Source organism: Lynx canadensis, chromosome A3, assembly GCF_007474595.2.
Source record: "Lynx canadensis isolate LIC74 chromosome A3, mLynCan4.pri.v2, whole genome shotgun sequence".
In the NCBI taxonomy this organism is placed as follows: domain Eukaryota; kingdom Metazoa; phylum Chordata; class Mammalia; order Carnivora; family Felidae; genus Lynx; species Lynx canadensis.
The window spans coordinates 89,072,294-89,099,651 of NC_044305.1; the positions used below are offsets into that span (position 1 = coordinate 89,072,294).

General features: G+C 46.3%; 1 protein-coding gene across 6 annotated transcripts in view; it reads right to left on the reverse strand.

The window, feature by feature from the left end:
• The window catches only part of SFXN5 (sideroflexin 5), a 116,710-nt gene that overhangs the window by 69,768 nt on the left and 19,584 nt on the right, over positions 1 to 27,358 (reverse strand). For 5 of the 6 annotated variants that reach the window (XM_030310847.1, XM_030310846.1, XM_030310849.1 and 2 more), the window contains 4 exons: positions 21,284 to 21,361; positions 7,984 to 8,010; positions 7,453 to 7,507; positions 5,449 to 5,474 (listed from right to left, as the gene is read on the reverse strand). In XM_030310847.1, the coding sequence (XP_030166707.1) occupies positions 5,449 to 5,474; positions 7,453 to 7,507; positions 7,984 to 8,010; positions 21,284 to 21,361 (186 nt within the window). The remainder of the gene's footprint in view (positions 1 to 5,448; positions 5,475 to 7,452; positions 7,508 to 7,983; positions 8,011 to 21,283; positions 21,362 to 27,358) is intronic. The other variant, XM_030310848.1, reaches the window with a different exon arrangement.

Sequence of the window (27,358 nt, forward strand, 5' to 3'; positions counted from 1 at the left end):
GCGGAGAAATCTTGTATAACCTCTGAAGCATTTATTCTTGCAGATTTTATATCTTTTATGTCATTGTAAATGATGTATAAGGCTTTTTGCTGCTGGTATATAGAGATAGAATTGATTTTTGTATATTGACCTTGTAGCCTGCTACCTTGTTAAGTTTATTTATTAATTCTAGCCACTTTTTGGAAAATTCCTTAGGATTTTCTATGTACACAATCATGTTGTCTTCAAATAAAAGCAGTTTTACTGTTTCCTATCCAAAAAAAAAAAAAAAATGTTGCTATGGTACCTTATAGTTTTAAGTGCTATTGTAAATACTATCTTTTTTTAAACATTATATTCTAGACGCTTTTTATAGGTCCAAAGGCCTATAATAATATTTTATATACTGATCTTACATCCAGACATCTTCAAAAATAGTAGTTCTAATAGTTTGCCTATGCTCATGAATGTTCTTGTTTCTTCCTTTCCAATCCTATTACTACTGATTTATTTTGTCATGTGTTACTGTATTTGCTAGTCTTCCAGGAAAATGTTGGATATCAGATACTCTTACCCTGTCCCAGACATTAAGAATTTACCTTCATCTGTTTCATCTTTAAGAATGTTGCTTGCTTTGGGGTTGGGATTTTTTTTTTTTTTTTTTTTTTTGGATAGACCCTCTATAAATTAACAACGTTCCCTTCTGAATCTAATCTGCTCTTTAAAAAAAAAAGTCATAAATGGAGTTATGTTTCATTTTACCAAATCATTTTTCTAAATGTACTGAGATTATCACATTTCTCCTTTAATTTGTTAATGTGATGAACTCTATTAATATATTCCTAATGTTATCATTCTTAGTAAAAATTGGTTATGACATGTCTTAATGCATTGCTGGATTCAATTTGTTATTTCATTTGGACTTCTATTTGTAATTTCATAAGTGATATTAGCCTACAATTTTTCTTTCTTCCATTTACTTCTTTGGTATTGGTCTCAAAGTGCCTCATGAATGAACTGGGAACATTTCTTCTTTTTATCCTCTTTCTTGAGTATAATGAAAATTGAGTTTGGCTATTGTTTTAAGAGTAGTCATCCAGAGGGGCACTTGGGTGGCTCAGTCGGTTAAGGGTCCAACTTTGGTTCAGGTCACGATCTCACAGTTTGTGAGCTCAAGTCCCACGTCAGGCTCTGTGCTGACAGCTCAGAGCCTGAAGCCTACTTCAGATTCTCTGTCTCCCTCTCTCTCTGCCCCTCCCCTGTTGGTGCTCTGTCTCTCTCTCTCAAAAATAAATAAACATTAAAAAAATAAAAATAAAAATAAAGAGTAGTCATCTGGAAGATCATGGGAGTCTAGTGGTTATGTTTTGTTTGTTCTTTGGTGCATATATTTTTTTTTAATTTTTTTTTTTAACATTTATTTATTTTTGAGACAGAGAGAGAGCATGAACAGGGGAGGGTCAGAGAAAGAGGGAGACACAGAATCTGAAACAGGCTCCAGGCTCTGAGCTGTCAGCACAGAGCCCAACGCAGGGCGCGAACCCACGGACCGCGAGATCATGACCTGAGCCGAAGTTGGACGCTTAACCGACAGAGCCACCCAGGCGCCCCTGGTGCATATATTTTAAACAACTGATTTAATTTCTTGTTATTCATAGTCTAGTCATATTCCGTATTTCCTCTTGCTTGGTGGTCTTTGGGAAGCTGTGCTTTCCTAGAAATGTGCCCTTTTCTTCCAGGTCTTCAGATTTATTACCCCATATCGTTTAATGCATTCTGATCTTTTAAAGTTCCATTGTATATACAGTTATTGTACTTTTTATTCCTAATATTGTTTATTTGCATCTTCTTTTTTCTTGTTTAGTGTTTCCAGAAATGTCTATTGAATTAGTCCTTACACAGAAGTTAGAAATTTACCCTCAAGGTATATCTCTAACTATATCAAAACAATATGCACAAGATTACCCATTCTGGCATAATTCATCATAGCAATATAGTGGACGTAGTCTCAATGTCCATATGAAGGAAATTAGCTGAATAAATTATGCCACTTCCACAAAGTAGACAGTTAGATAGCCATTTAAAAAAAAGAATGATGGGGCACCTGGGTGGCTCAGTTGGTTGAGCGTCCGACTTCAGCTCAGGTCATGATCCTGCAGTTTGTGAGTTCAAGCCCCACATCACTGCTGTTGCTGCTGTCAGCAGAGCCCCCTTTGGATCCTCTGTCCCCCTCTCTCTGCCCCTCCCCTCCTTGCACTCTCTCAAAAATAAACAAATGTTAAAAAGAAAAAAAAAAAAAGAACAAGGAAGACCTGTATAAACTGATGGGCCGTGATTTCTAGAATATGTGATTAAGTGGAAAAAACAATGTGCAAAAGAGTATATATAGAATGCTACCTTTTGTATAAGAAAAAATGGGACCTATATCTGTATCTGCTTATTTTTAGAAAAAGAAATAGGACAAATAAAATTGTTTACCTACACAGGATAGGTGAAAAGGGAAGTGGAACTTTTTAAAAATTTTATTTTAGAGAGAGAGAGAGCACACACAGGGGAGAGGGGCAGAGGGAAAGAGAAAGAGGATCCCAAGCAGGCTCCGTGCTCGGTGCAGAGCCCAATGCAGGGCTCAATCCCATGCCCCTGTGATCATCACCTAAGCCCAAATCAATAGATGCTCAACCAACTGAGCCACCCAGGTGCCCCAGGGAATGGAACGTTTATCATGCCTTTTTATATAGCTTTGGCTTATGTTGATATTTTAGATATTAACAAAAATCAATAAGAACAGAGAAGCAACTAAAACTGAATGCCAACAATAACACATAAACCTAACTGTATATCAAACAAATAACCACACAGAAGAAAAACATTACTTCAAATAACTTTTGACCACAATTCTGTGACTGTACACCCTCAGGAGGATAGAGTCCAAGGACAAAGACAACTTCAAAGAAATCTTGAACTTCACTTAATACACTTTTGGGGAATAGTACTGATATAGCAATTCTGCAATTCTTTCATTTGTGTGCAAGATTTGGTAAGCAAGTACACATATGTTTGTTGGCTTCTCATTCAGGGAGGAGGGGGATATAAATATGAAATGGGAGGAAGGAAGACCTCTGAGATGTTGGATTGGGATTCAAGGTATTGGCATAAACTCATCATTTTTAAGAAGTGGTATTTCCGGGGCGCCTGGGTGGCTCAGTCGGTTAAGGGTCCGACCTCAGCTCAGGTCACGATCTCGCGGTCCATGAGTTCGAGCCCCGCGTCAGGCTCTGGGCTGATGGCCCAGAGCCTGAAGCCTGCTTCCAATTCTGTGTCTCCCTCTCTCTCTGCCCCTCCCCCGTTCATGCTGTGTCTCTCTCTGTCTCAAAAATAAATAAACATTAAAAAAAAAAAAAAAAAAGAAGTGGTATTTCCTAGCTATGCATGCTAAGAGGGCCTAGAAACAATGAGGCTCCAGCAACAGTGAGCACACCTAAGCATTCAGATCTTGGTTTCTAAATACCATTCTTCTCTGAAGAGAATCAGAGCTGTTAGTAGAAATGCATGATTCCAGGACTGGGGCAGAGACCACAAGAAGAGTCTGGAATATCTATACATTGTGCCAAAAAGTATTAAAGTATCAAAGGATAAAGAGGACTTGTCAAATGGACAGAGAAACTGCTTTAAAGGTTTCCTACTGGTCACATTTGGGACAATCTGCATATGAAAATGAATAATGACAGAAGTAAATTGTTATCAACCAAATACAAAAAATACACCCACCATACTTACTGATAATTTAAAAAACATTAAAAGGGAAAGGCAGATGGGAAAACGCTTTTTTACAGAAGGTGGGGTCTGCAAATACACAGAGAAGGAATGAGACCTATGAGATATATAGGAAACTTTCAGACTAAGCCATGACTCTGTTCCCAGTCAGGTTTTCACTCATAGATATACTATCTGTTGGTCATTCTTACCTTTTTTCAGTTTTAGGCTAATACAAAGAAAGCCACTATAAACATTTGTGTACAGAAATTTGTGGGGACATATGTCTTCATTTCTCTTGGAGGAAACACCAACACGTACGGTTACTGACTCACATCATATGTAATGTATGTTCAGTTTCCAAGAGACCACAATACCATCTCACACATACCCCTGCCCTGGTCCCGATCCCAGCTCTAGGATTACACGCTGCATTTCATTGCTATCTCTTTAACACTGTAGGTATAATCCAGGAGAAGTGAGGGAAAATGCCCTCTAAAAGACTTGTACAAAGCAGCACTGTTTGTTGTTCACTCCAAACCCCAGTATTGTCACCAGGACATGCTACTTACAGGGGAGTTTTCCCAAAAGGCTTAGGAAGTCAGAAAATAAGGAGGATGGATAAGTAAATTTTGATATAGTTCTAACAATGTGATATGACACAGAAAGCAATGAAAAAAGAACAAATTAATACTACCTACACCAATATGGGTGAGTCAATATGGATGTCCGTACAGTATGGATGAGTCCCACAGATAATTTTGAGGGAAAGAAGACAGACCAAAAAAAGTACATCCTGGTGATATCCTTTATATAAAATTCAGTAATAGGCAAAATTGGAATATACTAAAGGAAGTCAGAAAAGTGATTCCCTGTGGGGGTAGTGACTGAGGGGTACACGAGAGGTTCCTGAGATGCTGCTAGGCTCTGAATCTAAGTGCAGGTTACTTGGATGTACTTGCTTTGTGAAAACGTACCACACTGTACATTTATGATGAATGCACCCTTCTATACATGTGTTATATATATATATATATATATATATATATATTTTTTTTTTTTTTTTAAAGAGCAAACTTAACCTTGATTCCAAAACTAAACAAAAAGAATACTGAATCCTTTATGAGTTAATTTTAATTTTTTTTAACATTTATTTATTTTTGAGAGACAGAGCGTGAGCAGGGCAGGGGCCGAGAGAGAGCGAGACACAGCATCCGAAGCAGGCTCCAGGCTCTGAGTATCGGCACAGAGCCCAATGTGAGGCTCGAATCCATGAACAGTGAGATCATGACCTGAGCCAAAGTCAGATACTTAACCTACTGAGCCACCCAAGCACCCCTCTGAGTTAATTTTAAACTTTGGGTTTCAGCAGGCATGCTTATTCTCTGACTTCCTAAGCTTTTTGGGAAAAGTCTTTTGTAAGGAGCATGTCCTAGTGGCAATACTCAGCATGGGAACGTGCAGGGACAAATGCACTCGGAGGCTCTGTCTTAGGTGCACATTGGCACACTTTTGTGGAAAGAAGTTCAACAATACACACCAAGAGATTTAAAAAGACATGCATGCTACTTTACCTGCTAATTCCCCTCCAGGAATGAATCTTAAATCAACATCTCAAATATTTATGATATTACTCTATCACATAACTCTATTACGATATGGAGTTATACATTAACACTTTTTTAGAAAAGAAAACCCTTTGAAGGCAGTACTTACAATTGGCGTCCCAAAAGGAATGTAACCTGAGAGGGGAGAGGAAAGGGTCAGGTCTTACAGTCCCATCCCATCCCACTCCACCCCTCAACAGAGGCACCAGAAGAGACCTCTAGACTTGGTCTTGGCAATGGTCCTGATGAGGGAGCTCAGGTCAGCGAGGCAGGAGGCACCTCTAGCCCCCAGGCCTTTTCCCGGCTCAGCCCTCCCCAGGATAGAGGGCTCCCCCGTGTCCCCCAGCCACCCTCTCTCTGTCCCCCTTTGGCCAGACTCTTCTCACTCCAAAACTCAGAAGCCCTCTGCTGAGGGCAGGGCTGCCCACCGCTGGGAACACCATGCACTTGGTGCTACAGTTGGTGTTCCTTCCATGATTTCCTCCAGGAGGCACCGTGTCCCCTGCCCACGCCCACTACACACAGCACGCTGCCTTCAAAGGCCCCAGAATGTCCTCCTTCTTCTCTCAGCTTACCTTTCTAGCACACAGCCTTACTTCAGTTCTGAAAGGGGAACTCTCCACGCACTTGAGATGTGTACCTCTAAGTGCCAGGGGTACTCTTTAAATCTCTCCTACCCTGCCTAAACATCCTCAGTAGAGCAGGCCCCAGGCACTGTCTCCTCACCGCTCGCTTCCCTGGACTATCGGAGGCCCCGTCTGCTGCCCTCCACCTCCCACTGTCAGTGGGTGGCCCTGTGTCCCTGGCCTCTAGCTTATGGCAGGCAGTCAGCTGGCGGGCTGGACAGCAGAGAACCACACTTATCTGGGTTATCTAAAGCAAAGGTTCGCATCCTGACTGTGCATAATTGCGCTTGCACATGAACCGTCACTCTACTGCCCGCATTCCTCTGGAGATGGGCCCCAGGTTTGACTGGAGAATTACAAGAGGATCCAGGCCCCAGGTGAGAGCGCGCTGTGGCCCGGTGCACCTACAGCCGTAGCTGCAAGATGCTCGGCCAGAGGCCTTTGCTACCTGGGAGTTCCTCACAGCCAAGCAAGGAGGGTCCGTGGGCACGCAATGCCTCAGCACGATGAGGTCACGTGGTTGTTTGTTCTCTCACTCACATGAGGTCAGGCTGTCTGGGGGTGGGGATCCTGACTGACTCAGCTGAGAACACCTCTTGATAGAGACTCTTTCTCCAGCCACCTGAGGACTTCTCAAGGCAGCAGCCAACAGCCCTCCCACCCACCCTGCAAGAGTGCCCCAGTGCACTGAGAAATGCCACGCAGTAGGCATCAACACTCTGGTGGGAGTCTGACCTCTGCTGTGTGACTCTGGACAGGGCCTGTGGCCTCTCGGAACTACAGGTAGGACAAACACGCTAGGCCAGGCCCCGTGCGTGCAAGTGTTTTCTGGGCTACTAAGCTCATGCACACAGAGCTTCCCTCTAGTGACCACTGGGCAGGGGCTTCCTGGGGGCAGGGACTCCCTGGGGGCAGGATCTTAGGTCCACTTTCCCACCCCAGCCCCTCTACCACTGGTCTCCACAGAATGGGAATCCACCCTCCCTGTGTGCACAGTAGTGCTAATGCAGTTCATGCATTCTGGAGTACAGGTTAATAGCAGGATCGGACACCAGGGAGTTAGCCTGGGGATTAAGTGCCTTTAAGGGAGCGTGGTTTGCAAGGAAAGAGCACAGTATACACAGGTAGGTGAGAGAGAAGATAGGGCTTGCCGGAAGCAGGTATTATCCCTGAGGCTGCCGCTGTAGGTGGGTGGTGTATAACAGGAAAAGGAGCCCCAGATTCACCTGTGGAGGCCTCCACTGCACCCCAACTGCTCAGGAAGAAAAGGCAGACAGGCACATTTTTTTTTTTAAAGCCCCACAGGTGATTCTAAGGCCTGGCCAGAGACGTGTATGGTCGAGCCAAGGTGAATACGGAGGTGCAAACTGGCCGTGTGTGTAATGGGTTCTGCCCCTCCTCAGGTTGGTGCATCTGGATGCTTCTGCAGCTGTGACCGTGGTAAGCGCCTGAGGCCGGGCAGATTCAGGAGGGTCCCAGGGGCTTACCTGACATTCTAAAGGGCATGAAGATCTTCTCATTGGTATCTGGGTGTAGAATAGCCTGGCAAGAGCAGGGAACAGAGCACAGGGTGACTGTGGGGAGGAAGAGGAGGGAGGGAAAGGAGAGCTCCCCCCGGAGGACTGGAAGGTCAGTCCTTTCTCACCATTCAAGGCAAGAGAAACAAAACATGGGCAGCAAACAGGACTTTTCCTGATTAATGCTCAAAGCTGAATGCAGGTGAGTGGGACTGGGTCCTCTGTCCCCTGTGCCTAGTATTTAGTGGGCATGTAAGAAGGATTTTGTAGAGGAGCCCACAGGGAAGGAGCTCAGGGGCCCAGGAGAAGGCAAGGGGCCTGAGCTCTGGCATTCAGAAACTCAGGCCCTGGGTGTTGGGGAAGAAGGGACGGCAGCGGGGCAGCACGTGGCAAATGGGAGGGGCAAGGCTGAGCAGCACAGCCATGATTCCCCAGGACAGCACAGGGCAAGGTCCAGGAGAGCAGAGAGGAGGGAAGGAAATGAATCCAAAATTGAATTACCTGCTTGATTTTCTGTGCACTCCAGAGCTGCAAGGAAGGAAGGGAGAGAAAAAGGAAAAGAAAATAAAGGACAAAAATTCAAAGCACATATCAATTTAAAGTCTCAAAGCCCCATATTTTAACCAAGAGATCCAGTTCGGAGGGCCTGAGAAGCTCAGGCTGTCCTGACGCCCCCAGGACTGGCAGCATCCCTGGGGCTGTGGCATCAGGGAGTCCAGAACAGCAGAGCTCGGGTCTCTCATGCAGATCATTTTGACCAAGGGTCCTCTGCTCTGGCTGCACTGTAAAATTACTTGAAAAATCCTTCCAGCAATTCTCTAGTTGATTCTAAGGTATGGCCAGGTATGAAGTCCAGATTTCAATGAAGTTACTTTAACTGTCTCCCAGAATCACTAGAGGCAGCATAACACAGATTTTTCAAGGCTGGACAGACTGCCTGGATGCCTGGCTTTGCCACTTCTTCCGCTGAACCTCCATTTCCTCATCTGTAGAATGCGGATAATAGCTCTGCCTCCAACATTGTTAAAGAGGAATAGGAAAAGTGACTGACGCAGCGCTGGACACACAGGAAGGGCTTTATTGCTGCCGACTGCTGTGGGCATTATTTTCCTATTGTTGCTGTTATTATAACAAGGTTATAAAGAGAAGTTGCTTTCAGATGAGCAGTGAGGTCTCTCCAGCACAGCACAGGAGACAGGCTGGAGGGACAGAACAATTGCCAGTTCCTTCAAATGACACAAATGCTGTATTTCATTGAATCTAAGACATCACTGACCCTAAGATACACTAGCATGTCCCGCTAAGAAATAAAAGTATAACATAATGCCAAGACCTCCATCAATTAACAGACTCATCCCATTTGAGAGATGTTAAAGTGTGATAAGATAAACCTTTCAAAAAGAAATCAAGCAAACATAGTCAAAATTTATGGGCAAACCAAAGGCGGGGCATTTTTTTTTTAATTTTTTTTTTTCAACGTTTATTTATTTTTGGGACAGAGAGAGACAGAGCATGAACGGGGGAGGGGCAGAGAGAGAGGGAGACACAGAATCAGAAACAGGCTCCAGGCTCTGGGCCATCAGCCCAGAGCCCGACGCGGGGCTCGAACTCACGGACCGCGAGATCGTGACCTGGCTGAAGTCGGACGCTTAACCGACTGCGCCACCCAGGCGCCTCAAGGCGGGTCATTTTTAAAGGAGCAAGAAGGTATGGGATGAGAGGGAGGAGGTTGCCAGCAGTTGATTTGAGTTTTACAAGAGAACGCTTCATTTATATAGCAGCATTGTCATCTGGAATATAAATTAAGCTGCAGAAGGCTACTGGGTAGCAGAAACAGAAGCATAAGATTGTTATGTTAAAGTTTATGCATTTTACTCACAGCAGAGTCCCTCAAGCCTTAATCGACAGCCTAATTATCCTTATTTTAGATACATTTCAAACATATTTGATTGTCTGCTATTCCAGACCCTCAAAGATTAGAAGTGGTAGATTTTTTTTTTAATAATTAGGGAAAAAGGGGACTGAAGAGAGAAAAACTAAATGCAAAATCACTGTTGGCCAAAGAAGGTGAGTCAGTGCATAAAAACAAAGAGGTAAAAAAAAAAAAAGTGATAAAAGGCAGATCCTCTATTGCTCAGAAAGTGCCTTCATACAGTGCGCCTCCAGTCCCAGCACCAGCTCTGGTGCAACCCCAGGCCCTGTGCTCAGATTCCTGACACCCCATACTCCCCACCCAGGATCAGAATCTTCCATTTCTAGGTCCAGCTTCTTAGAGGCAGGGGCATGCCTGCTGCCCTCCTCCAGTATCTCCCACAAGTGCTGGGCACACAGCAAACCTAAAGCTATTCTAAATTAAAATTCCATTCTAATCTATTCTATCCTATTCTTTTTTTCTTTTTTTTTAATTCTTTTTTTTTTAATTTTTTTTAATGTTTATTTTTGAGACAGAGAGAGGCAGAGCATGAACGGCGGAGGGGCAGAGAGAGAGGAAGGCACAGAATCCAAAGCAGGCTCCAGGCTCCAAGCTGTCAGCAAGGAGCTCGACGCAGGGCTTGAACTCACGGACCATGAGATCATGACCTGAGCCGAAGTCGGAAGCTCAACCAACTGAGCCACCCAGGCGCCCCTTTCTATCCTATTCTAAATGTTTATTTCTTGGAGAGAGAGCATGAGCTTGAGAGAGGGAGACAAAGGATCTGAAGCAGGCTCCTCACCGCTAGCACAGAACCCTACATGGGGCTCAAACCCATGAACCAGGAGATTATGACCCAAGCCGAAGCTGGATGCCTAACTGACTGAGCCACCCAGGTGCTCCAAAATTTTATTTAAAAAAAAAAAAAGTAAAAGATCTCCTTATATAACTCTTATAAAAAGAAAAGAAAAGAAAAAATTCCCCTCGATTCTGATGAACAGCTGGGGTGGAAAACACTGGTCTAAGACATCAAACGACATTACAAAGAACAGGTATTAGAACTGTGTTCAAATCACTTGCTGGATGTGTGATTACTCTGCCTATGTGCCTCAGTTTCTCCATCAGTGAAATGGGTTGTGGTAAGAGTAGGGCAGAACCGTGCTGGATGCTCCCAGCAGTTTGCATTTCCCTTTGGGCACACAGCGAAGCCTGTGTTTCCAGCTTCCCTCATGGGCAGGTGGGCTCATGTGATGGGGTGCTGGCTAATGAACTATGGGTGGAAGTGACATTCACCACGCCTCCACCAGGCCTGGCCCCACAACCTCCCGCAGAGGATCCAGTGGAGGCTGGTGGCAGCAAAGCCACGAGGCAGAGGAGGCCAGGCCCTGGACAATGGCATGTGCCCTGTTCCCCAGCAGCACTGGACTCTGACATAAGAGAGAAATAGACCTTTGTGCGTTAAGTCCCTGAAATCTGGGGTTGTTTGTTCCGGTGCTTGGCTCACCCTGACTAAACAGAGGTCTCAATGAGGTGTACATATCTAAAATACTCAGCCCCTGGAACGTGCTCAATGAATGCCTAAAGTAGAGGAGAAGTCATTCAAATGAGCAATCTATTTTTAAGGGACTTAATTATTTTTCAAAGTAACTTCATCTCGATTGTCTTTATTCCTACAACATGCCTGTGAGGTAGGTAGATTATTTTCAGACAAAGCAACTCGTCTCAGAGAGAATAAGTGACTCAGCCAGGGTCCTCCGGGTTGGTGGCAGGATGGAGATGGGCCCCTGGGCCTACCCGGCCTCTCGACTCATGTTCTCCTGCTCTCCAAGAGCCTCTGGAGCAGATCGCTGCCTGGAGTGGCCAGGGTGACTGCCGTGCCTGAGGCACGAGAAGAGGAGGAGAGTCAACTGACATCATCCCGGGGTCTCCGAACCTCCTCCTTGCAGCCCGGTGGCTGATGCCCCTCGCCAGCACCTGTTGCTCCCCTCCCACAGAAGTCCAGCTGCGCAGCCCAGTGCTTGTAACCCACGGCCACGGCCATGTCCCTCAGGTGCAAGGACTGCCTCCTCTGCCCCACTCAGGAGCGGGGGGCGTCAGCGGCAAGGCCAGGGACCCAGCGCACACAGACATATTCCCCACCCTGCAATGACACCACCACACCACACAGGCCAGTGCCACAGATAAGAGGCGATAACAAAGCCTCACACATAATTCCATGCTTCCCCATTGGGCTGAGCACCTTCCCTCCCTTTAATTATTTGATTCTCACACTCAGAAACCTGCTCACAGCCCAGGTGAAGAAGCCAAAGCTCAGAGCCACCTCCAAAGCCTCAGAGGCAGAGCTCACGACCTCTGACTCAGATTTGTCCCTCCATTCATCCTCACTCATTCATTCATATTTAGTGAACAAGTGCTAGGAGTCTGACACCCTTCTGAGGGCTTGGTACATATTAACTAATGTAATCTCCTCAATAGCCCCTTGGGGCAGGGACTAGTACATTCCCCACTTTATAGATGTGCAAATGGAGGCACAGACAGGTTATGGGACTTGCCCAGAGTCTTACAGCAGCACTAGGATTTGAACCCAAGTAGTCTGGTTCCAAAGTCTCCAGTCTTAACCACCACATGCACCTGTTTCTAAATGTTAGCACACTGACGTTCACTGTTCTCTCCCTTTAGGCATCTATATATTTCAGAGATCTTTCCATGTCACCACCACTCTTCCTAACAGAAACCTTGGATGAATATATTGTAAACCGTACCCTATAAGTGGACTTTTAGGCTATTTTCCATCTTTTTTTATTGTGGAAAAATATACATAACCTAAAAATTTACCATTTTAACCACTTTTAAGTGGCAGGTCAGTGGCATTAAGCACATTCACATTGTTATGTGGACATCACCACCATCCACCTCCAGAACCTTTTCATCCTCCTCAACTGAAACTCTGTACCCAGTAGATCCTTTTTTAAAAATGTTTATTTTAGGGGCACCTGGGTAGCTTAGTCGGTTAAGCGTCCGACTTCAGCTCAGGTCATGATCTCATGGTCCGTGAGTTTGAGCCCCGCATCGGGCTCTGTGCCGACAGCTCAGAGCCTGGAACCTGCTTCAGATTCTGTGTCCCCCCTCTCTCTCTGCCCCTTCCCTGTTCATACTCTGTCTTGCTCCGTCTCTCAAAAAAAATAAATGTGAAAAAAAATTTTTTAATGTTTATTTTAAATGGGGAGCCTCTGGCATCTTCTCGTCAGCCTGTGAAGTAGCTACACTTTAACCTGCGAATTCCTCAACCTTTAACCTATAAAATCCTTAACATGACTTGTCTTCTCTGGGCTCAGCCCATCTCACTCCATGCCTCTGGCGGAACACAAAAGGGTGAGGCCCCAGTCGCACCCTTGGAACTCATGTGGATGTGAGACTTTGGACCTTGCTTGATTTCTCAGCTTGGGCAATGAGGACAGAGCGGGGGTGGGGGAAGCAGTCTGGGCAAGAGGTTGCTGGAACAATGCAGAAGTCTGCTGATTTCAGAAATGGCCAGTGTCTCAGCCGAGCTGCCATACGAACCTATTAGAACCCCGTGTAGAGGCCAAGGGAAGGGGCAGAGGGTGGGCCTCAGAAGGAGAAGCCTTGACTTTTGGGTGTGGAGCAGGGCATACCCCAGCACCCAAAACCCAGATGAAGGGAGCAACCGCCCCCAGTCTGGCTCACTCCCCTTCCCCTCTGCCTCCTTCCAAGCTGCTTCTCCAAACCTCTAAAGGCAGCAAAGACAGAGCCTATTTAAAACAACCTCCAGAAGGTAATTAAACAGAGCCCGAAGGGGATCCTTCTGTAAAGCAAAGGATGCCTCCATAAAACAAACAAAAAAAACTTCCTAATTTATCACTTGGGCCAATCCCATTATTCCTTACCATTAATTTTGTTGCCATGGTTACTCCCAGGTAATATGTACATATGCAAGTCTATGTGGGGTAAAGGTACCCCCCCTCAATCCTACAGATTCATAAAAGGAGAAAAACATCCCCCTGGTAGTTTAGCGGCAGTAACTTCTTCTGTATACGTGCAGCTTCTCAAAAAGGACACACCTTGGAATCAAATCCTGGTCTACTCCAGATCTCCCGCTTGCTGGCCATGTGATTTGAGGCAATTTACTTAACCTTTTTGCACTTCCACGTCCTCTTTTGCAATATGGGGATATGAATAGTTACTTTCAAGGTTATTGTGAAAATTAAAGAAAATTCATTTATTCATCAAATATTTACTGAGCACTTACTATGTGTCAGCCACAGACAGCTCTGGCATTAAGAACACATCAATGAAAAAAATACTGAAAATCTCTGCTTTCATGAAGCTTATATGCAGTGGGGATGGAGGGCACAGCAGTACAAGGTGGGCAGGGTCATTTTCTTTCTTTTTTTTTTTTTTTTAAGTGGGTTCCGCGCCCAGCGTGGAGCCCAGTGGGAAGCTTGAACTCATGATCCTGAGATCAAGACCTGAGCTGAGATCCAGAGTCGGATGCTCAACACACTGAGCCACCTAGGTGCCCTGGGGTCATTTACATTCAGGTGACATGGGAGGAAATACTTGAAGGAGGGAGTTAAGTCATGCAGATATCTAGTGGGAGATTGTTCTGACAGCCAGAACGGCCAGAGCAAAGGCCCTGAGGCAGAAGTGGGCCTGCCCAGCGCGTGTGAGGGACAGCAAAGGAGGCCAGCGTGACTGGAGTGGACTGAATAAGGGGAGACTACTGGGAGACAAGATCACAGAAGGAAGGGGGCTTTGCAGGCCGTGCTAAATACTATGGCTTTTACTCTGAGTGGAAGGCAGGGACACAACACAGTTTGTAGAGAAGTGGTTCTCACCGGGGGGGGGGGGCGGGGCGGGCGGGCGGGGGTGTGTGATTTTGCATCCGGGGTACATTTGGCAATGTTTGGTTGTCATGACTTGGGAGGGGGGCTACTGGCATCTAGTTGGTAGAAGCCAGGGATACTGCTAAAAATCCTACGGTGCACAGAACAGCGCCTACAACAAAGAATTATGTGGCCCCAGATGCCAATAGCACTGAGGCTGAGAAACTCTGGAACCAAGGAACAAGTGACATAATGTAGGTGCTCACAGATTACTCTGCGTGCTGTGATGGGAATGGACAGAGGGGCCCAGGTAGAATAGGGGGACCCCCCAGGAGCCCACCGCAGCGACCCAGCCCAGAGATGCACCTACAGCGCCCAGCACCACACCTAGCACATCCTGCAAATGCTTCAGCTAGGATTGGCCACTTGCCTGTCCTGCGCTAATGGTAAGGGACAAACCGTGGCCAGCCTAGAGGGGTGGGCTCCTGACCAGGAGTCAGAGGTTAGGGGTCCTGAAGGCTAGGGTAAGGAAGGGGAGGTGTCAGCCAAGACTTCCCTTCAGCCACCTTCTGGCAAACCTGCTGACACCCAGAGAAGATTTTGGGTGCAAGTATTTTTAACTCTCTCATATTTTCTCTGCTATTTTCAGCAAAGCCCAAACACAGCTGACCCCATTTCCACACTGCCAGAGGAGGAGACTTGCAGGATCTCTTACACCAGCTGCCCTTTCTCCTTGGCAGGTTGCAGGCAGAATCCACCCTTTCCTGGGGCCTCTGGGCAACCAGTAGGTTATGCTGGGTGCAGAGTAGGCAATTAACAAGGTGAGCTGGTCCCCAGGCCCTGGGGGATGTGGAATGATGGGCAAGAGCAGCCCACAGGGGCTCCCAGAGACCTGCTCTCCTTACGCCTGCCCACTCCAGTAGCTTCCAGGCTGGTTTCCCTAAGGGCACTTACCCTCCCCCTGGCACTCGGACTGATGCTACCACAGTGCACATTCAGGCTACTCCCTTGCTCAAGAGCTTCCAGTAGCTTCCCCTTGCCCCATACAACGCATCTCACATCTCTACCTGGGTTGCAAAAACTTTTGCAGTAAGTAACTTCCCAACTGCCTCTCCAGCTTCCTCTCTCTGGTCTCATCTTCTCTCCCCACTCCTTTCTCTCCTCCACACTCCCTCCCCATCTCTCTCTCTCAATCTCTCTCTCTCTCTCTCAATGTCCACTTCACTTCTCCCTCTTGTCTGTGAACATGGTGGGTCTCTGTCTACACTCTACACTAACCACTGTGTCCCCTCTGTGAGGCCTTTCCTCACTCCCTGCATTCTCAGGACTCTCTCCTTGCTGAGCTCCTACCTGCCTCAGCCACAGTCTTGCCTCCAGCCTGGCCTCTAGCGCCTGCTTCTGTGTGGTCACCTCACCTGTGCTGGGAGCCGGCTGCGTGAGGGCAGGAACTAGGGAGCGCTCATCTCCCCCTCGGGCCCACCTCCCAGAGCAACTGCTCCAAACAGGATGCTCAGCAGATGCCCAGGGCCTGCACTGTGTGTGCGAACTGCACAGGTGTAACTGGGCTGCAGACCTTCACAAATGCCAAGCTCTTCTGCCTGCCATGTTTGCACACATCAGTCCACTCCACAGAGTACCCCCTTCCCTGCCAAATCCACTTTCAGGAAGTGGGTGAAAGATGGGCACTGGATCTAGCAGGCCCAGCGTCAGATCCCTGTTCCACCACATACTGGCTATGTGACCTTAGGTAAGTAATGTAACCTCTCTGAGACTCAGTTTTCTTACCTGTAAAATGGGATTAATACAAGTACCTACCAAATAGGGTTCCTGTGAACATTAACTGAAATGTGCGTAAAGTGCTAATACTTAGCACAATGCCTGGCACTTGGTAAGCCAAAGTGAGTGGCGGCTCATTACCAAGAGGGCATCTTTCATATTTAACCTCACCCATCTCCATCCACAGCAAACCACTGCAGCGACACCCCAGTGTATAAAGCGCCACAACAGAGTCAACATCCAGAAACCTAGTCCAGCTGCCTATGCTTATAGCTTTGCTCTCATCTATGGCTTTTTTTTAAAATAATTTTTTTAATGTTTATTCATTTTAGAGAAAGAGAGAGAGATAGGAGCAAGTGAGGGAGGGGCAGAGAGAGAGGGGGAGACACAGAATCCAAAGCAGACTCCAGGCTCCGAGCTGTCAGCACACAGCCCATCGCAGGGCTCGAACTCACAAACCATGAGATCATGACCTGAGCCAAAGTCAGATGCCTAACTGACTGAGCCACCGCGGCACCCCTTTGGCTTTGTTGTTTAACTGATAACTACAGTCCTTAATAGGGCTCCTAGCACATCAAGTTTCTACTTGTCAAGCCCAAAGGGTAATTTATACATACTTATTTTTATTTTATCCTAAAGACTAATTTTTCACTGGAATAGCAACCTTTTAACAACAGTCTCTGCAGGAATTATCAGCCACCCACCAACAGAAGACCAAACAAAGGCCATCAGGTGTGAACAAACTAGCAATCCGCTTGTATGTACCCAGCGGTGAGATGTCATAACAAGAGGCCAGGCTTACAAGCTGGTAAGTAGGTTACCCTGCGCTGCCTGTGACATCAGGATAGGCCCGCAGGCATCAGGAGGCAGCCACAGGCTTCTGATCCACACGCCTGCAAAAGGACGTCAGGGCAAGCACAGAGCCTAGGGGCAGATGAGGCAGCTGTCCAGACTGAGATCCAGAGCCACCCTGGGCCTAGATATGGCTTGTGAGCAGGACCAGCCTAGACCAGGAATAGGGGACCATCCTTAACTGCAGAATGCTGAGGCTTTCCCAAATCCTGGGCTAATATGTCATCATCCACCCACTCTGTTCTTGTCCAGGGAGGCCAGAGGAGGTGTGGCTTTGTAGATGAGGCCCAGGAAGGGAAGTATTGTGAGAGCCAGGAGGACTGGAAAGGGAAGTAGAGGGAGGATATGATTATTAATGGGGCTGAGCAGCAGGCTCACACCTAGAGCACTGTGCCACCCAGCCATCAGATGGACACTGCAGGCATCACTAACGTGAGCCAGAATTGGGAAGCATGGCTAGTGCCAGGATCCCCCGCCCCACCTCCCCTCCTCCCAGCTCTCTGGGGGCACACTGGGGCTTTCAGGGCAGAAAACAAAAGAGGCCCAGCAAATAGGGCAGGCAACTTTACGCTACTGAAGGGAGTAAAGAAGAGAAATGTGGCCTCACTCCCCAAACTCTGGATGCTGGAGGGAGTCCCAAGAGGCCAACCTCAGCCAGAGGGAGCTTGGGTTGGGAGCAGATGCAGGGTGAAGAGTTGGGGGGCTGAACTCACCCCTGACAGGTCCAAGAGGAACTGCAAGGGTCTGAGGATTACTTTGGCCTAGAGAGGAGATGTCAGGTGAGGCCACCCAGGCTCCTCAGTGCCCATGTCAGAGGGAAGCACTGTGTTCAGGGATGATCTGATCACAGCCTGTGCTTCCTGCTGATAGCAGCACAGATGCCTGAAGATAGACCCTGTCTAGCCAGGCATTGCCCCATCTCCCACCACTCCCTGGGGCCCTGCACAAGGACATCTGGCCAAGGTGCTGCATCAGCTCACATATTTGCCCTCCTTTCAAGTGGCCGGGCCTCAGTCAAGCACATTCTCCCAGACTTCCGCTGTGGGGGGCTTGCTATCTTCGCTCATGATGTGTTTCCTCACCCAGATGGCTCTTACCTAGTACTCCTCTTGGCCATTCCCTTCTCATCCCTCAAATCTCTGGTGGGAATCTCTTCCAGACAGTCTGGGAAGGTTACTCCTTCTTCTGCTGTCCCACAGTATGGTGGTTTTTCATAATCATTGCCTAGATTCGGGGGGTCCATGAAGCAAGATCTTCATCTACTTTCTTCCTTGCTCTCTCCCCTAGGCCCCAGCATCAAAACTGGCCTGCAGGTGCTCCATAAATACATATCACATGAATTAGGTTGGGGAGAGCTGATGGCTGAGCCATCCACCCCAGGAACATCCAGCCAGGTACTAATGTGTCCTGAGGTCAGCCCAGAGCCTCAGCACGGGCTTTACACCTAAAGGTGTTAGAAGGCAAGGGCAGTGCCTCATAGGGTCACCAAAAGAATGGAAGGAGAGACAACAGCAGAGGAGGGACAGCAACATGTTTTTGGAAGGAAAATAATTAAAGGTTTAGTAACTTATCCAGTAGACAAGAAAAAACCATCCCCCAAATGCCTGAGGAAGACATGCTTAGGGAGCCAGTCCATTGCTCTCAAAACACCAGCAAAGTTCAGGTCTTGAAGGTACCAGGTACCACAGGAAAAAAGGGCTAATCATAAGACTAAACACAGGGAGTTGGTCTAAAGTCTGTCCTCAAAGCAATAAGATCCCAAGGCCTTCACCATACAGCAAGGTGACTCTTACCACCCTCACCTATGTTTCCCAGATGCTAGAGGTTTATCAGCCTTCTGGAGAAACTAAATCCAAGTGATCCCAGACTTGAGAACACCAGCACAGTAGAGGGTGGGAGTAATGGAGACTCAAAGCAGGGAAATTAATAAAAGTTTGCAAAGTGAGTATTGGGACTCCAGCCTCCTTCCCCCACTTGTCTTCCAGAATGCAGAGACGTGAGATGGCTACTGTACTCACAACACAGGAAAAGAATTCTATTAAGAAGAATTTAAGGGGTACTGAGGTGGTTCAGTTGGTTAAGCCTCCAACTCTTTATTTTGGTTCAGGTCATGATCTCACGGTTCTTGAAATCAAACCCTGCATTGGGCTCTGCACTGATAATGTGAAGCCTGCTTGGGATTCTCTCTCTCCCTCTCTCTCTCTCTCTCTCTCTCTCTCTCTCTGTCTCTCTCTGTCTCTCTCTCTCTCCTTACCTCCCCTGCTTGTGTGCATGCTTACTCTCTCTCAAAATAAATAAAAACATTAAAAAAAAAGATTTTTTTTTTTTTAACGTTTATTTATTTTTGAGACAGAGAGAGACAGAGCATGAACGGGGGGAGGGGCAGAGAGAGAGGGAGACACAGAATCAGAAACAGGCTCCAGGCTCTGAGCCATCAGCCCAGAGCCTGACGCGGGGCTCGAACTCACGGACCGCGAGATCGTGACCTGGCTGAAGTCGGACGCTTAACCGACTGCGCCACCCAGGCGCCCCCAAAAAAAAGATTTTTAAAAAGAAACAGTCAAAGAGCTCTTGGAAATTAAAATTATACTAGCTGAAGTTAAAATTTCAATAGATATGTTGAAAATAAACTCAAGGAAATTTCTTGCAAAGCCACACAGGACAAAGTGATGAAATGGAAGAGAAAAAAATATAAGAAAATTTAAGTGTCAATTTAAGATGTCGAGTATTTGGCTAACAGGAGTTCCAAAATAAGAAGAAATTATCAAGGAAACAGCGTAAGAAAATTAGCCAGAACTGAGAGACAGGAGTCTCCAGATTGAAAAGGGTCACTAGGAACCCAAAATAACAAATTTTAAAAGAGAAGATCCTAAACATTTCCAAAAAGGGAAAACAGGTTACTTGAAAAGAATCAGAGATGAAATGTATCAGATTTCCAACAGCTGTCCTGAAAGTGAGAAGACAATAGAGTCATGTCTTCAAAATGTCTGTCAACCTATAATTTTCTCCTCAGCAAAATTGTCAATTAAGGCTGAGTGAAGAATTACAATTTTCAGACATAAAAGGACTCAAAATTTTCTTCCCATTTACTCTTATATTAGGAAGCTACTGAAAGAGGTATTCCACCAAAACTAAAGTATACACCAATAGAAAGGCCTGGAGCTGGAAGAGGCGGACACCAGAAAGGAAAACTTCAGGGGAAAAAAATGGAACCGAAGGACAGGAGTCTTCAGATTGAAAGGAGGCACTGAAAATATCAAAGGCTGCTAAAGAATGTAGTAAGAGGTAGAGATGGTATAAAGAAAACTATGCCAATGTGAAAAACTAAGGCAATTATTAACTCCAGGTAAAATACAAAGTTCAAAAGAGAGAAAACAAAAAACAGTAAATGGTATTTGTATAATTGTAATAGTGTGAATACTGAATATCCATAAACCCCCGAAGCCATAATAACTATTTTGGGAGAGTAATGAGGATGGCGGAGAGAAGTGTGTTTTTTATGGAAGTAAATAACAAGAGAGCTGAATCCTCATCTACTATAAATAGATAATACAAAGAACTAGTTGAAAAATAAGACTATAGATAAGCATACTGGTTTGACATACAGATTTCTATGTGAAGAAATAGTTAAAAGTATTTGCTTCTGGAGAAAAAGAATGGGAACAGAAGAGGGATGGGACAACATAGTACTTTTCCTCCAGGTATTTTATTACTATTTAACTTTTTGAACTATGCACACATGTTACTTTGGGGGAAAAAAGGCGTGAAATTAATTTTTTTAAGTTTTTGAAATAAAGTTTATAAACAAAAAGAAAAACTTTAGCAATGTTAACCATCAGTCTCTATAATCATTAAAGCAGCCCTGCACTGCATCCCTCTACCTTTCCTCAAACCAAACACAACCAATAACATTTCACTTAGCTCTAGTTCAAATTCCTACATGATATATAAAAAATGAAATTATAGCATCCTAGCCTAATCCCCTTTATCCTGCCCCATCTTTCCCATCCTCAACCTGAACTTTTGGGTAGTGGTATCCTAGTAAATATTTAAAAATTAGTTATTTGGGGAAGAAAGTCCTGATTTGTAGCATTTGCCAATTTCCATGGTGTAAATGCTCCCACATGGCTGATTTCAAGTTACTTCTCTGATGTCACTGAACGTGGAACTGGGAAGAGATGTACACATCAGCTCCAGGAAACTACTGCCTTTGGGCGTCTCTTGTCTTATCACCTCTGTGCTTCCCCCCAGACCCAGGGTATGAGAGAGAGCTGAGTGTCTCCTCCAAAAAACCAGAAGTCCACATGGCTATGTAACAGTGGAAGTGGATAATGAAGGGAAGAGAGTTGGTTCCGGATGCAGAGAAAGGGTTGTAACTTTGCCCCCTTCCTTCTCCTCCCACCTCCAGTAGAGTTACCTGCTCATTGGTGACCCCTGGGCGCAGGGTCCCATGCTTGTAGTCCTCCAGCAGCTGCACAGCCTCTCTGAGACGTCTCTGCAGGGGAAAGAAAACAGACATTGAGGGGCATAGATCCAAGGCTTCTGCAACTCTTTCACTTGCAAACAATAAAGAAGGATACACTTTAAATGTCCTTCCAAAGGGATGTGGCTAAATGACAGGGGTATAATAATACTATGGAACAATATTTGGCAGTTTAAAAAAGTAAAGTAGATCTGCATGTGATTCCATCTCCAACATATTTTTTTGAGTGAGAAAGTGAATTGCAGAGCCGTATGATGCCATTCATTATACCAAACAAACAAAGCCCACACACACACAGAAAACAATATTTTTCTATGAGAATACTCATGTGTGTAGATGCATCAAAAAAGCTCTAGAAGGAGACTTAGCAAACTAGTGACAGGGGTTACTGTGGGGTAAGAGGAAAGGGTCCAGATTTGGCAAGGGGTGTCAGAAGGAAATTTAATCTTAATTGCAATATTGAAAGTTTTTATAAAGAGAACGTATTTATATAATACTCATAGAATTTCTTTTCAATATTCTAAAAACACCAGCAGAGATTTACATACTAAGAACATACGGCTACAGTAACTGATGGAGAGAGGGAGGGGGGAAAAAGAAGATAGAATTGTATCATTTGTAAGATCTTAAAAGCTAAAGGGACAGCAACAGTGATTGAAGGCAGCATTTACCCACCAAAATATTTATATAAGAATATTCATAGCAGCACTATTCAAATAGCTCCAAATTGCAAACAATCCAAATGTCAATAGTAGACTGGACAGGTAAATGGAATATTACTCAGCAATGTAAAAAGCAAACTACAAATACATGTTACAACATGGATGAATCTCACAGAAATAAAGTGCAAAACGTATTTTCCAAAGATGAACACTCCAATATCTACCACTCCCCACCCTCTTTTAGAACATTCCCACAACCCCATTGAGAGGTAGAGTCCATGTTTCCTCTTGCTGATCCTGGGCAGGCCTTCGTGACTGCCGCCACAAATAGAGTATGGCTGAGGTGAGGCTATGTGACCTCTGAGGCTATGTCATGAAAATGCCTTGCACTTTGACCTTGTTCTCTTGAGATGGTCATTCTCTTGGAACTCAGCCATCATACTATAAGGAAGCCCAAGCAGCTTCTGGAGTGACGCATCTGGATGGGAACTGAGGCTCTGGCCCAAGGCTGCAGCTGAGCTATCAGATGACAGTCAGCATCAACTCACCCACCACGCAAATGAGCCATCTTGAAATGGACTTTCCAGAGCCCCATCAATCTGCCCTAGCAGATGCTGCATGGAATAGTGATGAACCGTCCCCTGCAAGCCCTGCCCAAATGGAAGATCAGTGAGCAAAAGAATTGAGTGTTGTTGTTTGAAGCCACTACATTTTGGGGTGATTTGTGAAAGCTGACATACATAATGAAAAGCAAAAGAAGTCAGATGCCAAAGAGTATGTATAAAGTTCAAAAACAGGCAATGCTAATCTAATCAACCTGGTGGAGGTCATGTTACTTTGGGGGGGGGGGGCAGGGTGTTGACTTGGAAAAGGCACAAGGGACCCCTTTGAGGTAATGGAAGTGTTCAATGTCTTCATCTAAGTGGTGGTTATATGGGTATAAACATAGGTCAAAATGCTTTAAGCCATAAATTTAGGATTTGTGCATTCTATCATATGTATACCATACCTCAAAAAATTAAAAAGAAGCAGATAACATTCATGGAAGGCAGCCTATGTCAAGGTCAGGTGAGGCATCCAGACATCAGGGTTGTCTACTGTGGGCAAAGAAACCCAGTGAAGCTATTCTGTTCTCCTTTTTATAATTTTGCTTGCTTGCTTGCTTGCTTGCTTGCTTGCTTGCTTGCTTGCTTGGGAGTATGAGCACGGGCAGAGGGAGAGAGAATCTTAAGCAGGTTCCATGCTCAGCCCAGAGCCTGACATAGGGCTAGATCTCACGACCCTGGGATCATGACCTGAGCTGAAATGAAGAGTCTGTGGCTCAGGGCCTGAGTCACCCAGGTGCCTCTGTTCTCCTGTTGATAAAAGAATAAGGCTGGCTGAGCAGAGGAATGCAGAGTGACCTCCACAGAAGCACCTTGGTCTAAAGGCAGGATGTAGCATCAGGAAGAGCACCCAGTGGGGCAGGTGGGGTGTTTGCTGAGCCAGCTGACAGGCAGTCCCATAGCACGAGAAATGAACAGCCACCAGCAGGACTAACTGGGAGCCCGGACAAGCCAGCCAGGCCACCCGACCCATCAGGCATGTGTGAAGTTTCTGTGGCCAACACTAGTCTAACCCAGGGCATTGAGGGGCCAGGGAAACTACTTAGGAGCAGCCTGACTGCTGGAAAGTACAGCCCCTCCCCTTTCAAATGTATGGGTATCAATACCAAAATTCCAGAGTCCCTTCCCAGAATCTGTTTCCAAAGTGGAGATAGCTTTGTGAGGGTTTTTATTGGAGGGGGCCCCAATCAATCCATGCTGTTTAGAGAAAATGTCAGAAAAAATGGATAAGCACAAAAAATCACTTTAAATCACTTGTAAACATAGCACTGAGGTAACTACTGAAGAAGTGAGGATGGTTTAAAAAAAAAAGTGAGGATGATTTTCTTTCTAGATTTAAAGCATTTGTTTTTCGGGGCGCCTGGGTGGCGCAGTCGGCTAAGCGTCCGACTTCAGCCAGGTCATGATCTCGCGGTCCGTGAGTTCGAGCCCCGCGTCAGGCTCTGGGCTGATGGCTCAGAGCCTGGAGCCTGTTTCCGATTCTGTGTCTCCCTCTCTCTCTGCCCCTCCCCTGTTCATGCTCTGTCTCTCTCTGTCCCAAAAATAAATAAAAAACGTTGAAAAAAAAAATTTTTAAAGCATTTGTTTTTCAACAAAATGGGATCATGCTGACTGTTTCAACTGGCCTAAGGTCACACAGCTAGAAAGTGGGAAGTTCAGTTTTTGTACCCAGAGTTTAGTCAAACCCTTGCTCTGTGCCCCCAACACCCCGAAAGCCTCCTAGTGATGCAGCGAGCTCTCCCCCCTCTCCCCCCCCCACCCCCCCGACCAAGCCGGCTTCCTCCCACGCCACAGCCTCTGCCACGGGACAATGAATGCTCTACTTTCCAGCGCTGAATGGTGAATGGCCCCGTGTTCTCATTATTTTCCCACTCCAGGGATTCTCCTGAGTTCCTATAACAACCTGGCCACATTCCATCTCATTTGACACCATCATTAAAGGGAGGCCTCCTGCCACAAGAATAAGTTCCAAAGAGCCCTGATCTTGGCATGGGTTGAGGGAGAACTAAATCCCAAGTTCCTGAAGACAAGCCTGAGAAATCAGGACTGGAGGAAGCTAGAACATGCTTTTCTGTTGCTGGGCCTTACTAACCCTCAGACAGGCCCCTCGGTCAGAGGCCGAGGGGTTGGGGCTCCAGGCCCTGCTGTGGGACAGCCAAAGAGGACCTTACAAGATGCCTGAGGCCTGCCTGTTCTGGGGGCTGGGCTCTTCACTATAGAGAAGGAGGCCATTATCTGGGAGACTTGAGGGATGGGAGGAGTGTCTCCCTGCTTTAAACCCTCCTCTCACCCCTATGCATCACGAGGCTTGACGGGAGAGCCCTAGGCACTTGAGGGAAGGGGAAAGCTGAAGGTCCCAGGCATGGTGAACTTTGCAGGAAGTCTTTTCAACCATGAACAAACAGGCAGTCGGGCCCTGAATGCAAAGGCATCGAGTGGCAGATGTAAGGCTGCAGGCCCTTCTCTAGAGCCCTGGGCCAGGGGGAGGGACGGCCAGGTTGCTTCCCAACCTCCCTCATTGGCTTCCTGCCTCTTGCTAACCTGCCAGAAGGTGTCACCTTGAGGTTGTCTCCTTGTATTTGATGGGGGTGTGGTCTCCAGAAGGTCCTCTGGAAACGCTGGCCCCTGGGAGGTCTGCTCCAGGGCAGAGAATTTAAACAGAGGAGAATCCTGGCTCCAAGGGTCCTACCCCAAGGCCCTAAGTGGAAGGAGAAGGAAGCAAGAGGGCAAGCATGGAGTGGTGGCCAGAGAGGGCAGGAGACCGTACTACAGTAATGGGGACCGAGGGACCCAGGAAGGAAAGGACACAAAAAGGAAAGCTGGGGAATAAGTTATCAAAAACAAAATTAATCTTGGGGTGCCTAGGTGGCTCAGTCGATTGAGCATCCGACTTTGACTCAGGTCATGATCTTCCCATTTGTAAGTTCAAGCCCCACCCACATCGGGCTCACTGCTTTCAGCGAAGATCCCACTTCGGATCCCCTGTCCCCTCTTTCTGCCCCTCCTACTCTGTCCTCTCCCTCTCTCTCAAAAATAAATAAACATTAAAAAAAAGAAAAAAAAAAACATGGGGCACCTGGATGGCTCAGTCGGTTGGGCATCTGACTCTTGGTTTTGGCTCGGGTCATGATTTCACTCTTCATGAGTTTGGCCCCACATTGGGTTTTGCTGACAATATGGAGACTGTGTGGGACTCTCTCTCTCTCTCTCTCTCTCTCTCTCTCTCTCTCTCTTTCTCTCTCTCTCTCTTGTTTTCTGCCCCTCCTCCGCTCATGCTCTCTCTCTTTCTCTCAAAATAAATAAACTTTAAAAAATTGGGGGAAAAAACCCTAATCTTTTTTTTGGGGGGGGGCACCATAGCCCACCCTCAAACTAAATGCAGACTGCATGTAATCCCTGCTTGGCTAACAGAGAGGATATCAAAAATGACATAAATGTTTATCATAAGAATATTTAATATATTAAACACATGGTGGCAGTGATAGCAACTGATCAGGATATGAGTAGCACTCAGAAATATTTCACCCTCACATCTGGTAAAGGGACCATCACTGTCTGGGTGGTGCCTGCATGTTCCCACCTCCTGGCCTTGCCCATAGTGTTTGCTTTATCAGGACACTCTTGCTCCCCAACAGTCTATGACCATCCCCAACTATGCTTCCAGGCTCAGAGCCATCTTCTCCATGAATCTTCCAGAAATGTTCTCCACTCCTCTCAATAGTCAGTGCATTTATTTGATCTGCACCTCTCTGAGGTCCCTGACCCCTTAAGCATCCATGTGTCCTTGTTGTCTGTCAGAGATTGCACAGCAGGGACCAGGGGGCTGGTTTTAGGTACTTTGCGGATCCACAGGACCCACTCACCCCTGTCCATCTTAACACGGGCCACACATCAGAGGGATTTAACCAAAAATGAGTGACTGAGGTTGCTGGGGGGAGAGGTGAAAGGTATGGTCAGGGTTAGGAATCCAGGTTCCAAAGCCACACACCAAAGTCCCTCGATGGTGATGCCGGTTTGACAAAATACCAGAATTACAAGAGACTGCACTGTTTACACAGGATGTAGATAAGAATACCCCTTTGCATATATCTACCATAGAACCATCTAGGCCACCTCCCTCCTCTGAAATAACTGGGGCCAGAAAAGGAAGGGTATTTCCATGTCCAGGGTTACATAGGGGTGGGAGGCACCTAGGAGCCTCAAATCCCTCAATCCCAGTTCTGGGCCACTTCTACAAGATATCAGCATGGAAGGGGCACCTGGGTGGCTCAGTCCGTTAAGCATCCGACATCTGCTCAGGTCATGATCTCATAGTTAGTGAGTTCGAGCCCTACAACAGGCTCTCTGCTGTCAGCACAGAGCCTGCTTCAAATCCTCTGTACCCTCTCTCTCTGCCCCTCCCTTGCTCTCTCTCTCTCTCTCAAAAATAAATGAAAACATTAAAAAGAAAAGACATCATCATGGAAGACCCTCCTGTCCTCATAACAATAACTGAAAGAAGGGTCGTCTCCCAGTGAGTTCACAGCCATGCCTGCATCCCCCAAAGTTGACGCCTACTAGGGCAGGGCACCCCAGGCAAGGGTAGGAAGGTCCTTCCTTACTCTCACTCAAAGCCATGCCCAGCCCGACACAGAGAAACTGGAGCATTGAAACATGGGCATTTCAGGCAAAGTGGAGAGTTTGGAAGTCCCAAAGTTTGCAGAACTGAAATAAATAAGTAAATAAACAAACAAACAAAATTA